This window comes from Benincasa hispida, chromosome 6 (assembly GCF_027475165.1).
Source record: "Benincasa hispida cultivar pf3 chromosome 6, pf3_genome.v1.1, whole genome shotgun sequence".
Classification (NCBI taxonomy): Eukaryota; Viridiplantae; Streptophyta; class Magnoliopsida; order Cucurbitales; family Cucurbitaceae; genus Benincasa; species Benincasa hispida.
The window spans coordinates 49,040,945-49,055,278 of record NC_143483.1 but is presented as its reverse complement, the minus strand read 5'-3'; the positions used below and the strand labels follow the sequence as shown (position 1 = coordinate 49,055,278).

Below are 14,334 nucleotides of genomic sequence, written 5' to 3'. Positions count from 1 at the left end.
AGGTGAATCGTTTACCCTTGGGAAAGGATTCAAAATCATACAACGTTGACAACGGAAGTGCAAATTGCATTTTTTTTAAGTGCAAACTTTTAGTGAAAAATGCACTTATAATAATTCCAAATGGTATAAATTCCTAGTTTATAATATTCCTAGTATAACACTAGTTTATGTAGCGATTGTAGGCTCAAATTCTTCTACTCATATTTAAGATTTGATATCCTAAAAAAAAAGAACATATTTATATAACAAATTATTTATTTAGAATTATTTAAATTATACAATTAGTTCCAATTTTATCTCTTGCATAAAAGAAAAAAGAAAAATTATTTTAAATAACAAAACTGTTAAAAATAATATCACAATCTATTTGTGTCTATCTAAACATAGACACAAATAGATAGGATAGATAGTATTGTGGTTATCGTATGTAGATAGTGAAATTTTGTTATATCTATAAATATTTTGATTTACTTTTTTATATTTGAAAACAGTTCTTCAAAAAATATTTTTTTAATTTTATTCCAGCCTCTTAATTTATTATTTAAAACATTTATTAGGCCAGCAATCTAGTTAATACACCAGACAAAGCTTTAAAATTAGAGGTAAGAAATGTAAAATTGAACAAAACTCAAAAGACATCTAAAACAATAAACAAATTATGCGTTTTTATATATATATAAATTGGTCTTATCTAAACCAAAACAATGATAATTATAAAGGTAAATAAATATAAGTCAACCATCGTTTGGTGAAATTCTGACTTGAAATATAATAGTATATACTTTTCTCAATAATAACTTCTTTATTTCCTATTTGACACTTTAAAAGTATATTTTTATAGATTTTTTACAACTACTAGGTAATTTTTTTAAAAAAAAATGTTATAAATATGTTCATATTAAAAATGTTAATAATTATTTATTTCTGAAAAAGTTATTAATAGTTACGATACGAAGCAGAAAGAAAGGGAAAGGGGCCTTATTGTGATTGCGAAACATTTATGACGTCGCATTAAATATTAAATATTAATGGCCTCATCTACAAATAGAGAGAATTATGGTGGTTGATATGTAAAAAAATGAAAAAGGAAATTTAATTTTGAGGGCTGTTCGTTATTTTTCAAGTCTCACAAACAAGGGAGTCAAGAAGCGTTTGGGTGATGAGAGATGAAGTTGATCGTTGCTTGACGTTTAAATTTCCTGCTTTAGTTTAAGAAAAGCGTGTTCGTTTGTTCATTCATACGCCAATTCCATTTCTGATCCGTCGAAAGCGAGAGAAAATTGCAGTTTCAGTCGTTTCCATTCACTCACCTCTTACATCTGTTTCGGTATTTTTCTTGTCTGATTCTTGTTTACTGTTTCATTTTCCCCATGGTTTTGCTGTTTCTGCTCAATTTCTCTGCTCTGAGTGCTTTAATTCGAGTGTATAGTAGCTTCTTCTTTGATTTCTCTGTTGTTTTGCTCGGTAATTGATGGATATTTGAGGAACTGTCCATTCATTTGTGGACGATGACGAGACCGCGATTGTATCTGCGATCTAGCTTCCTTTTAGTGAGGATTGAGATAGGAGTTTCAGATTTTTGGTAGCTGAAGAAGTCACTTATTGCAATTCTGTTCCCTTTGTGCTGAGAATTTTCTACTTATCTTTTATTCTTGACTTTGGCGTGGGAATATGACTATGTTTCACGAAGTGTAGTTTTGGTCAAGCTAGGTTATTTTATTACCAATTCATCTAACGGCTTTTGGAAGATTGAAAAGTTCCATAGAGTCTTTGTGCTCGATTGAATTAGTGTTTTATTAACATGAAGTTTAATGAATTTTGTATAAGAAAATTGGATTGTTTAGAGCTATTTGGATTTTAAATACCAAACTGAGGGAAATTTTCAACCCAGTTTCAATCTTCTGTTTGCTGCATTTGAAGAATATGAAGCTGTCTTGTCGGATGTCATTTGGTTATATTGTTCCGACTTCTGAGTAGATTTTAATCTTTTGGCACAGGTTTAGTAAGTGGGTACTGCGAACTTGAAGAGTTCATCCTTCCATAAACACCAGCTTCAACATGGATCCAAGTACCTTAATTCTTCTTGTAACTTGGTTTGCTCATGATATAACCTTACGGTTGGCATAATTTAAAATTAAAAAGAAGAAAAAAAAAAAAAAGGCATGATTATGTATACTGGGTGCATTAGATGACTTATTTGTGGGGTTATAGCATGGTTCTAACTTAGTAATTTCTTTGTTATTTAAGATTCTTTTAGGTGTCTTGACATTCCTATATGCCTATACTCATTGTTATACTTTCACTCCCTAGTTATACGTTAAGTTGAAGAATGTGGTCACATTCAGAATTTTAAGCTCGTTAATTTAGTGTCTAATACTCCTTTTATGATACTCTTTTAGCGGTCTTCATCAAACGAATAATACATATCGAACTGAAACAATAGTTTTTACGAAATAGGTGGAACAATTACTTGAGTTGTGAACATATTTTCTGGATGTTACAGATGGCAAAATTGACCAGACAGTGCAACTAGTGAAATCGGTCTCTGATAAGCATCTTGATCTTTTGAGACCATCTGCCCGAATTTGTTCAATATTCAAAGGTAAATCAGGAAAAAAAGAAACATCTCTGACTGGGATTTTTACTTATACATAATGTATATATTATTACCTTGTATTGGTGGCTCAGGAATGAAATTATTATTCTTGAAAAAAAAAAAGAACGAAATTAGTTTAACCATTTTCATAATGCCTTTATATTGTAATGGATGCATTGCCATTATCACTGACTTCTCTTCATTGACGATGGAATTTCTGGACTAGAATCGATAGGTCTTTCATTTTTTACAATTCCATTATGAGGGAAGGTTAAGTTGATACTTAATAGCTTCATTGCTACTCGTTTTTAACTCTTCTTTGACAGTGCATCGTCTGATAGTCCATTTTCGTTCTGCTCCTCTATTAATTACAGAAATCTCCTAAAAATTTTTGTGTTGTTTTCGATTGGAGATGTTGATTGCTAGAGTCTTTTTGCTTGTATATTCATTTATGCTCAAAATGGTTAATAATACTCCTAGGCCAAGGAAAAGATGCTTCAGACCATATAAGGAGCAAGTACACACTTCTCAGAGATGTAGAGGATTCTCAAGTAGGGCTATATGACAAGCCTCTCCCGTGTTTTGGCTGTGGCATCGGATGGTTTTCGTGAGTATTATGAAACTTTCTCGTGTACAAACATTTCAGGGAACGTCTATCTTTGGTTGCATCCTGTTTCGAGTTTCCTAATCTTACCTTTGTATCTGTCTTTCCCTTCAGTTTCCTCCTCGGGTTTTTTTTCCCACTAATGTGGTACTATGCCACAATTCTCTACTTCTGGAACGCCCGCAGAGATCCAAGGGAACGAGCGGGATTAGCTGCGTCTGCCATCGCTGTAAGTGGCTTCTTTGTTTCTCCCAGTCCCACCCCATAATAGAGGAAAAGAGAAGAAACAAACATAATTGACATGAATTTTTATGTACTTCGCCTTCTATTATGAGTTCTTCATTGAATATGATCGAGTTTCTGAAGAAGCAAAAAATGGTAAATGGTGCAGGCACTTGCATGTTCAATCATCTTGTTAGTCGTCGTAGCTGTTCTCCTGTGATAGCCCCTTCGTTACCACAGTTGAAACTGCATTCTTAATCTCTGCCCCTTCAGCCTTGCCAATTCAGTTTCAATCTGAACAGGTTTCGTGGATGTGCGAAAGGGTTCTGTTGCGCGACTTTGGTGATTTCTACTACTTTTCTGTGCAAGAAAAAAAAAAAGAAAAAAAAAAGAAATGCAAATGTTTGTAAATCATATATGCGTATGTTTGCCACCTCTTTCAAAAGAGAGTTGTCGCATTTGTAATACACAAAGGTAATACATAATTTTAGATCCTTTATACTTTTTTAGTCCAAAGTTTAGAGAACAGTTTTAAATGTTCTCCAAGTGAAGTTGAAGAATACAAAAACCAAGCCAGGAAACAAAATTGCATGAAGTCTAACCGACAAAACAATCGAGATTTCTCGACTTTACAGAAGAGTTTCTACCTCTGGAAAACGCAGACCATCAATGGTAGGTTTTCGTATTAAGGTAATGCATGCTGCCACATACAATAGTTTTCCAGATATAAAAAAACAAGTAAACTTAACCTGAATAGGTTTGTGCCGTTCATCCTTTTCTAAACCCATCAAATGATCAAAATCATGATAAATACAGCAAGGCAGTAAAGAAAGACCGAGGAAATACGAATCTCATCGCCATTGGGTTTTTTTACGGATAGCCTCATTTGGGAGGCATAAATGAAAAATAACTACCGGTAGAAAAAGTAATGGAAAGTGGTCTTCTACTGATGTCATCCATGTGTGATTTTACCATTTCACCCTTGAGATGCACCCTGCATGCCTGCCACTACCAAGGAACTCGATCCTCAATTTCTCGTCACTCGACTCCCGTTGGTTCGTCACACGATACTCGATGCACAGTCACTCAATACCTGGATGCATGGTCACTGGATAAGTGTGTATACTCGATCATAGTCATGTCATACTCGATACTTGATTAATGTATAGTTTCTCATTTTGAACTTTTTGAATTCTTAATCCGTTTCTCAGACTATTTTCACTCATCTTCTGATTTTATATCCCTCGACGACTACACCTCTACACTCGAAACTCTCTCGATTCTCTCTACATCAGGTAATATTATTCTCTTTGTTTCTATTTTGGCATCATTCGTCTCTTTGTTTGTTATATTTTGGTATCATGTTTGTTGACATGCACTTGCATGTTCCTCGATATTCAACCCATACAATTTTCATTTCGATTGTCATATCTTGCATGTTTGGCTGGAGTTCGAATTTTTTCGTTTCGATTTTCATATTTCTGGTATTTTGAACCGTCTAGAGTTTAGGATTTGAGTAGGATAAGTCATTAAGGTGGAAAATCAAACCGAATGCTCGATAATCGACCATCTAGTCACATGTAATATAGCATGTATCGTGTATCTTGTATCGAGCAATCGTGTATCGTGTATCGTGCATCGAATATCGTACATCGAGTATTGAGTATTGAACATATGCTTAATTTCTAGTGTTTTTTGTTATTTTGTGCAGTATGGCTAGACAATTCAAGGTTCCTCCCAAAGATTGTTTCCTAGGCTAAGCGATCAACCTATCCTCTCACATTGGGACAACTAACAAGATTGTGAAAGAGAAGTTTACTCCTATTCAGCTTCCCTTCTTCAAGAAGACAGTATTTGGGCGATTCGTGGACATGGACATTATCTTCAACAGTCCATTGGTCCATTATATTCTATTGAAGGAGGTTGTAGACGATAAGAATGATGCAATGACCTTCGATTTGAATGGTATGGTTGTTACATTCTCCAAAGAAGACTTCTTATTGGTGATGGGATTCTGGTGGTCACCTAATCCAACAGTTGTGAGGGGGTGAAGCACTTGGATCACTGCGTAGTAGGTACTTCAAGAATGATTTTTCGGGAGACATTCACATTGGTACCTTAAAGACAGTATACAAGGAGATAGAGTTTGAGAACGACATGGATGCTGTGAAGATGACATTGGTCTATTACACTGAATTAGGTATGATGGGGAGGGAGAAGATAAGGGGCAATGTTGACAAGACATTGTTAATTGATGTAGAGGATTTGGGTTATTTTAATTCCATGGATTAGGGAAACATGCTATGGGATAGGACGTTACTTGGACTTCAAAGAGGATTGAGTGGTAAGGCAGATAACTACAAAAAAAAAAAAGGTCCAAGAACAATAAAAACTAAATTGTCAAGTACAACCTACTAGGGTTTCCTCATGCATTCCAAGTGATATCCATTTATTGGCCATACGAGATCTACTTATTTTAGTTATAATATGACTTACTTTTTATTCTTGTTTTATAATCGTTTATGAATTATGGTAGGTGTGGCAATATGAGATCATATCAACGGTTGTCAAAAAAGTTGCAACCTGACTAAATAGAAATGTTGTACCTCAATTCCTGAGGTGGGAGTGTACATACTCACCATCAACCAAAACAATACAATGAGATGTGTTTAAGTCTAGTGAGGTTAGTGTATTACATCGATATTACTTGGATTTAAGGTGATTGTCACATATAACTATCAAATTATTTGTTGTTTTGTACAGACAAATATCACACCCACACCATTGATCATTTCGGATAGGGAGAGGCAGTATAGAGATACTAAAGTTGATGAATGACCCGTATACGAGCATATTGATGCTGAGACAAGCTCCTCAGAGACACATAGATCACACCATGATGAGGATGCTCCCTAGTCACTCAAGTGACTACGAGAGTCACGAGCATCAGTCCTACGAGCAAGAACTCAATGAGCATCAGTCTCACGAGCTCCCCACTGAAGAGCGTGAGACTCACCCTCCTTATAATGAGTCTTATGAGCTCCCTAATGATGAGCATGTGCCTCCAATTGAGGAACAAGAGTCGCCTCGGCTGAATACATCCCATTCAGAGCCCATAAGGGGTATAGGCATTCATACACACTCCGTGACATAGACTAGAGAGTGTCTCTAGTGGAGCATAAATTGGACAATGTGGAGTCAGAATTAAAAGATGTGAAGTCTGACTTGAGTGTCCTTCAAGCCAGTGTACAAACGTTCACCAGCTTACTGTTGGGTTTTATGTCCTAAAAACTCGCAGTTTGTAAAATAATAAACATTTTCTATAATCAATATACTTGTTATTGATTTCATAAATTGTATGAAAGTCTAAATCCAATAAACTAAGACCCATGACTATTGTATGAGTATTTGAACTTTATGTGGAGACATAAGAGTGGATTGAGTTTGAGTAAATAGTCAAAATGATCTATGTTACATGAATGAGGTTGGGTACGTTATTCTGGTAACACCATTAAATGCAGCCTACTCTGTAGTTGTTACAAAGAGTTGTAAAGTACTACATACGATGTGATCCTAATTTGTACATGCTATGACATGAGGAGTGTGGGCGTCCTATGCAATGAGTTTGCATAAGGTCAGGACCAAGAAATAAGTCACTCTTACTTTATAACGTTGTTTATTGTTTAAGACTGACTATTTCACCTAGATGACCTAGGTAACTCGATTTTAATCCTGAACTAACTATGAACTCCTGTTTATTCGGGATTGCCCTTAGATTTGCATAGTTGAGAGTTGGCTCAACAGCGCTGGCTCAATAAGACTCCAATTTCAGGGGTAAGACTGGATAGATAGCTGAGGACATAGGGTGCATGACAGAGTTCACGTCTACCCGATTTAGGGATAGAAAAAATGTTGTTCTCTCAAGTACTAAATCCAGGTCTTGAACAAGGGGCCCCACCCTCTCACTGGGCTGAGAGAGTTTAGTTTAGTGATTGGATCACAAACTAGTTGTTCATTAGAGGATCCATAGGGACTTGAGAAATAAGATGTAATCTAGGGGTAAAACAGATATTTGACCCACCCGTTATTATGAACAACCTGTGAAGGGTTGACTTGCTGATTATGGTTAAATCATATGGACATAATATATCTACAGTGAAGGGAGTGCAACTATGGGCTTTAGTGGAGTGACTCATTAGTTAACGAATGGGGATTAATTTGGTCTAATGAGTTTAGCCAATTAATCTCGAATCGTTGGAGCCCATGATCTGTAGGTTCGCACGGTCTCCTACTAGTTCATAACGGACTAGCTCTAGAATAGCATGATAAGTTAATTTGAAACGTTCAAATTAGAATTAAGGGAATTAGTAATTATATAAGATATAATTACATGTTTAATTTTAGAATTAAACAGAATAGGAGAATTTATATATTTAAATATGATTTAAATATATAAAGATGGATATGTGTTAAAATTAATTTAATATTTGATATTAAATTAATTAAGTTTTATTTAATAATTAATTTATGAAATTAATTAATTTTTATTTTTTAAAATCAAAATAGATTTTAAATCAAATGTTGATTTTATGATAAAATTGAAAAGAAAAGAAACAAACAAAATACTAAAATGGCAAAAAGAGTTTTTCCATTATCCATCTTTGAAGTTGCTCACACATGAAGCATTCAATCTTGCCTTGTCTTCTCCAAGCATGAGCTGCAACTCATGCAACTCTCTTCTTTGCATGTTGATCTGCAATATAATAAAAAGATTGGAGTGAAAATCGGTCATGCAAGCTATACAGATTTTGAAAGAAATTTTGGTTTGAAGAAAGAGTTCTTCAGGCAGTTTTCTGAAGTGAGCATTTCTCCTTCTACCCTTGATTCAAGCTTGTTTTGAGTCCCACAACTCAATCTAGAGCACCAAGAGAATAGTGGGGAAGATCTTGAGGTGGTCTACAACAAGATTTGGAGAAGATAACAACTAGTGAAGGAGCTTTGAAGAAGATCTACAAGAGGTACGTCTTGAAACTCATTTGTTTCTGCAAAAGCATGCTTTATATTTTGCCAAAATTAGTGAATTTAAGTGTTTAGATGATCCTTGTGCTTCCGCTGTTGTTGATACAATCCTTCACTTATAGTCCTTGTGTCGAGTATGTAATATTATGTTGAACTTATTCTAATGTAAATATATAACATGTAGTGTTTGACCTAATGTACTTCGTAAACGATGTAGAGTTTAAGTGTGGATTCCACCGAGACTAGTGATCCCATTTCTCCACTATCCACCGAGATCAATGACCCATTCCTTCACCATCCACCAGGTCTCGTGACCCAATTCCTCCACCTTCCATCAAAACTAATGTCCCTATCCTTCCACCATCCACAGAGTCCATTGACCTCATCATTCCACTTTCCACCGAGCCTATTGACCTCATCCCTCCACCTTCCATTGAATCTAGTGATCCTATCCCTACCCCCTCCATAGAGTCCACTGACCCCATCCCTCCACCCTCCATTGAGTTTAATGACCCCATCCCTCCACCATCCATCGAGCCCATCCTCCTCATCGCTATAGTATCCACCGCTCTCCCCCGAGATACCACATCTTTCTATGTTGCTTCTCAAGATACCACCATTTCCCCTATCGACACTACTGCATCCTGAGTTGAAGAAGTTCAGGATTAAGATCGAGCCCAAGGTTAAGGGTAAGAAGAAAATGAAGGCAAGCCTACGAACTTTAAGGGGGAACGGAGATGGACAAGTAAAAAGAGGAAGCCAACACAATTGTATACCTCCCCAGTTGACACGGCTAGGGTGGCTATGAAAAAGTAGATATACATTCATCTAGGTCAAACATTCGACTGACATCATTCCCTATAACCCGACACATGTTATTCTATAGGACATGATGAATGAGTTCATGGTCTGGTTAACCAGTGCGGATATGGGTCCTCACTAGCCGAGTAGTGAAGTCCTCTTTAGGACGAATTGTACGATGAAAGAGTTGTTCCGTGAGTTAACATGTGACAATTATTGGGTTAAGAACGATGTAAGTTAACATCTTCATTATGTTTGTATGCCTGTTATTTACTATTTCCACTCATTAGTTGGACTTATATATTAAAGATTCTCGATGCTTTATTCATGTTTCTCCAACGGAAGTTTATTAGTCGGTCAGAAATGTGCTCCTCGGTTCACGACGTTGCCACATGACATAATTGGTATGTATTATAAATGATTTAAATTTTGCACGATTGATATACACTTAACCTATTGTTATCTATTTTGCAGAGTCACTTAAATCTACAGGATCCAAATAGCTTATTTCACGTCATATATAAGAAAAAATGTGAAGAAGCTACTAAAGCATGGGAGAAAGAGCACATGTATGTTGATTATGTGCTCAGATTGGAAGTTGAACATCAGCCTAGATGGGCAGATGTTGATTACATCTATAGCCCACTCAACTAAGAAGCACTAAGTTATGTTGGTGATAGACATGAACCTTGGGCATATCCTTTTGTATGACTCACTCCCCAGGTATATCACATAGAAGGATCTAGTATCATTCCTAGGGCCCCTATGCTTAACTCTCCATTCACTGGCATATTTTTGGCCTAACCTTGCACATAGTCTTTGGAGGTTGAGTCGTGTCAATATAGGCTTCCTACAAGGGTCAGATACACTGAACTGTGGGATATTTTGTCTCAAGTTCTTCGAATACTTGGTGATGAGGTCCAGTCTAGAAAGTCTACGGCAAGATAAAATGCATGATTTTAGTTTGCAGTATGGTACCGAGTTGTGAGCCAATCAGTTTTTTTATTAATTCTTTCTATGTAAATTTTGACAATATCTATAAATGTATGAACCTGTTAATTTTATGAGCAAATTGTATATTTCCACATTATAAGGTTTCAAGAAGCTATGTGTATATTTCCATATTAAGCAGCTGTATGTATATCAAGTATACATGATTTTAGGTGTCGTATATCAAGTAACATGCATTGAACATCAAGTAACCTGCATCAAGTATCGAGTAACGTGTAACACAAATCGATTAAGGTTTAACGAGTATTGTCGAGTAATCATGTATTGAGTAACATGTATCGAGCAGCGAGTAAATTGTAAACTAAATCAAGTATCGAGTATCTATCATAATGTCTTTACTTTACAGAATGAACAATATAATGCAAAGTAATAAATTATAAAGTATTTATCATAATGTTATACATTATTTGACATTGATTGTTTCTGGGTCCCTTGAGTCTTTTTCCTTGCCCGTTTGTTGCGTTTGGACGTATCAAGTGGTACGTTGCACTTTTGTCTATGTCCCAGTTGGCCACACCATCTACATTTCTTTAATGTGACCTGTTCTCCAGTAGACAGTATCCTGTTTACCCTTCGTTTACCAACCTATACCACTCCTTTTGGTGGGAGTATTTTTATCTCAGTATACCCTAGTGGCTTTTTCCATTTAGATACATGACCAAGCGGGTTTATTGACTCCGCGTATGCTTGCACTAGAGAATCAACATTATAAATTCGGTTGCATAAAGTAAATGGATTGATATTGTGCTCTCTAGTTGCAGCAATAACATGCGAACATGGAATCTCCAAACACTGAAATTGTACGCAACTACATTCTCGAGTGTTAAGGCTGACAATACCATCTAATCCACCGTCCTTGACATGAAATCTATAATAATCGATTGGATTTACTCGGTATCATCTAGTTTTGTCACACACTAAACCCATTATTTCCTCTACATACTTTGAATGTGTTGATGTACTATTAGACTACATTGTTCACCACTCATGAAACCAACCTTGAAGTAAACCTCTTATGTATTCTAGCAACGAAGTTATTTGCAACACTCTTGCTTCTTCGTAATAGCATTGAAGCATTTAACACTATTGCTGTCATGTTATCATATCAGTTCTTGGACTGGTAACACCGTGCCCATCACTGAATATCAGCATCCTCCAAATATCTAGCAAGGGAACCGTTGTTATAGTTCGCTACTAAAACCCAATGGCGCTTGAACTCTGATTCTCGATACGCGCTGGAAGCATCGTGAAATATTTTCTAATGAACTCGTCCTTGAAGTATTTCTCCATGTTCCTTTCCAAATGGAAGGTACAAAGTTCGTGGTAAGCATTCGGGAATACGGCATCAACGACATTAGTTATACTTTGTCCGTGGAATACGAGGTTAGGGCATTCTCCAATTGTTGTTTTAAGGTTTTTCATGAACCACTTCAAGGCTCAGTCATTCTCACTATCAAAAACTACATATGCCAGTAGGTACAACTAGTTATTATCATCCATTGCAACACCAACTAGCATTGTTCCCTTATACTTATCCTTTAGATGAGTACCATCTACAATGATCACAAGTTGATAACTCTTAAAACCTCTTAAACTCGCACCTAGTGCCATGAAAATATATTTGAAATATTTTGATTCTCCAAGCTCGATGTCAAACACAGTTCCAGGATTTTCTATCTTCAAAGCCTCACCATATGCATGTAAGACCACATATGATCCCTCTGGTGTCCCCCTTGAAAGAGAAAAAGCAGATTCTCTCGCACTTCATGTCTTGTCATAAATAATATTGACATCATGCTGATATCACATATCCTCAATAATATGGTGCAGTTTGTTCCCCCGACCAACACCGAACTTGTCCTTGATTAAGTGATCAATAATGAATGCACTGGCTTTCTTGTGGTCATGATTCAATACTTCAATCGAGCATGTGTGATTGGACATGCATTTTGTGATTTTGAAAATATCACATCTGTCCATTTTAATTGCTCAAACGGTCCACTTACAAGTCGGGTGCAAACACCAAATAGTATAAAAAAATTTGTTCGATTTTTTAACTCGTAACTCAAAGTTGTTCTTAATGGCTAACGTAACTAACCTCATTTTCACATCATTCTTGCTGAAAAAAATTTGACCTACTTCAATAGTATCCACCAATCCTACGGACGACTATGGTTGTATGATCAAGTCTCATGTTCTGGCGTTATTACTGGATGGTACATTGCACAAATTTTGGCAAGGATCACTCCCAACAAAATAGCCAAAATCATTTGACAGAATTAAAGTTGGTTGTTCTTCATTCACAATAGAAGGACCACTCCCTAAAACAACCTGGGTTGGTTGTTCTTTATTCTCAGTCTCTTCATCTTCTATCATTACATTATCATTTACACATGTCCCAACCTCTTCTATAGTCACATTCGGATGCAATACGTTCATTATATTAACATCGATGTTGTCATTTTTCTATGAGCCACCCGATGGACAAACATCATGCTCAATGAGATTCGCTCCACACATGGGTTGGTCTTCTCTCTCTGCATAATCAAATGTTGCCTCACGATGAATTTCTTCAATTTCCTCAAGACTTACAAATACTTGCGGTCTAGTACGGTCGTACTCTGAAAGAAGAAATTTAATATCAGCATCGTCTATTAAGCATACTGGAGGAGAATCAATATCCATCTTATATGTCAACAATCTTGAACTCTGTCAAACTAATTTGCATGATCTCATATACTAAATTTACCAGCTCATTATACGTCAATGTGCTCGAAACTAGCAAACTCTTCAAACGGCCTTCAATATAGCGTTCTTCTGTGTTGTCCCATGTACCACCATAACATAAGAATATATACTTCTCCGTCCTTTAAGAAAAACAATACACAAAGTGAACAGTTAGGAAATTTATTACTGTTAAATACTCGATATACTCGACCTCGCTACACGTTCTTCGCTACTTGATACTCAATACTTTTCCCTCGATGCTCAGTATTCTCAACTTGATGCTTACTGTTTCATAGTTTTCTCTCCCCTTATCCTCCTTCCACTGGGAGCTACACAAATGTCTTAGTCCACGCTCACAAACTCACACTCACTCGTTCTCTTTGCTACGTTTGTATGTCTCGCACAACATCGAAAAGGTAAAAAACATGAGCGAAAAATTAGGAAAAAACTAGCACATTTACTTACTTGAGGTGTGAGATAATATTATAAAATGATCTGAATGCCTTTATAACTTGATCTCTGTCAAGAAAAACTGGTTTTGTGAAGTGGGTTTTTTTAGGGAAAGTGAGCTCGATTTCCTCTTTTGTGTTTCAGTTTTGTTTGTTCTTAGTTTATAAAAAAAAAAGTTACTTCACATTTCAAAAAATTGATTTGAAAGAATAGTGAGAATTGTCAGAAAATCTCCAATTTGTTTATGTTCACTAGGAATGGCAACGGGTCTGGGGCGAGGCAGGGTGCACTCCCCATCCCCATGGGAATTTTCAATCTTCATCCCCACCCTATTCCCCGTTTTGGGGAGTCGGGGTCAGGTCGAGGAATCCCCGATCAGGGATTTGAGTCCCCGCGAGGAAAAATCCCCGCTTTTTATTTTATTATTTTTATTATTTAAAATTAACTAAAATTAGTATTTATATTGAATTGTAAATTTTATGTAATCAATTAGTATTATTGTTACATATATTTATTTAAATTAACGATTAAAAAAATACTATTTTTTATTATAAAATGTATTATATTAAAAAATTAAAATTAAAGAAAAAACTAATCAAAATAGTAGCTTAACAACTGTTTTAATAGTTTATATATATATATATATATATATATATATATATATATAATATATTAAAATTAAAAAAAAAATTATAATTAAAAGTAGTTTTTATAGCTACTGTTTCAATTTTTTTTCTAACATAATAATAATAATTGATATTATTATTATTGTTATTATTATATATATGTTAACAATTTAAAAAATCAGGACGTAGACAGATATCGAGTTTGTGGTCGAGGATGAGGCAAGGATCTCCTCTCCATCCCTCGAATTAAATCCTCGATTTGACCCCATACCTAGTCA

General features: G+C 35.6%; 1 protein-coding gene and 1 long non-coding RNA gene across 3 annotated transcripts; both read left to right on the top strand.

Moving 5' to 3' along the window:
* Positions 1-945: 945 nt before the first annotated feature.
* LOC120079478 (uncharacterized) lies at positions 946-3,923 on the top strand. Of its 2 annotated transcripts, none has more exons than XM_039033679.2 (6): positions 946-1,327; positions 1,998-2,068; positions 2,504-2,602; positions 3,077-3,203; positions 3,315-3,429; positions 3,592-3,923. In XM_039033679.2, exons 2-6 carry the CDS (start codon positions 2,059-2,061, stop codon positions 3,640-3,642), a joined length of 402 nt encoding a protein of 133 aa, XP_038889607.1. In that variant the 5' UTR covers positions 946-1,327; positions 1,998-2,058; the 3' UTR covers positions 3,643-3,923. The 2 variants fall into 2 exon arrangements, with proteins under 2 accessions (XP_038889607.1, XP_090170955.1); XM_090314829.1 differs by lacking the exon at positions 946-1,327 and adding an exon at positions 1,454-1,582.
* Positions 3,924-4,587: 664 nt separating this feature from the next.
* On the top strand, positions 4,588-6,826 carry LOC150035736 (uncharacterized). Its single transcript, XR_016530194.1, has 4 exons — positions 4,588-4,717; positions 5,134-5,622; positions 5,959-6,105; positions 6,186-6,826. It is a non-coding gene; the product is annotated as an uncharacterized LOC150035736 (long non-coding RNA).
* The last annotated feature ends 7,508 nt before the right edge of the window (positions 6,827-14,334 follow it).

Coding starts and splice junctions, on each gene's coding strand:
- LOC120079478 (XM_039033679.2), top strand. Junction 2,603..3,076: donor AATTTGTTCAATATTCAAAG/GTAAATCAGGAA, acceptor TAATACTCCTAG/GCCAAGGAAAAGATGCTTCA. Junction 3,430..3,591: donor TAGCTGCGTCTGCCATCGCT/GTAAGTGGCTTC, acceptor TAAATGGTGCAG/GCACTTGCATGTTCAATCAT.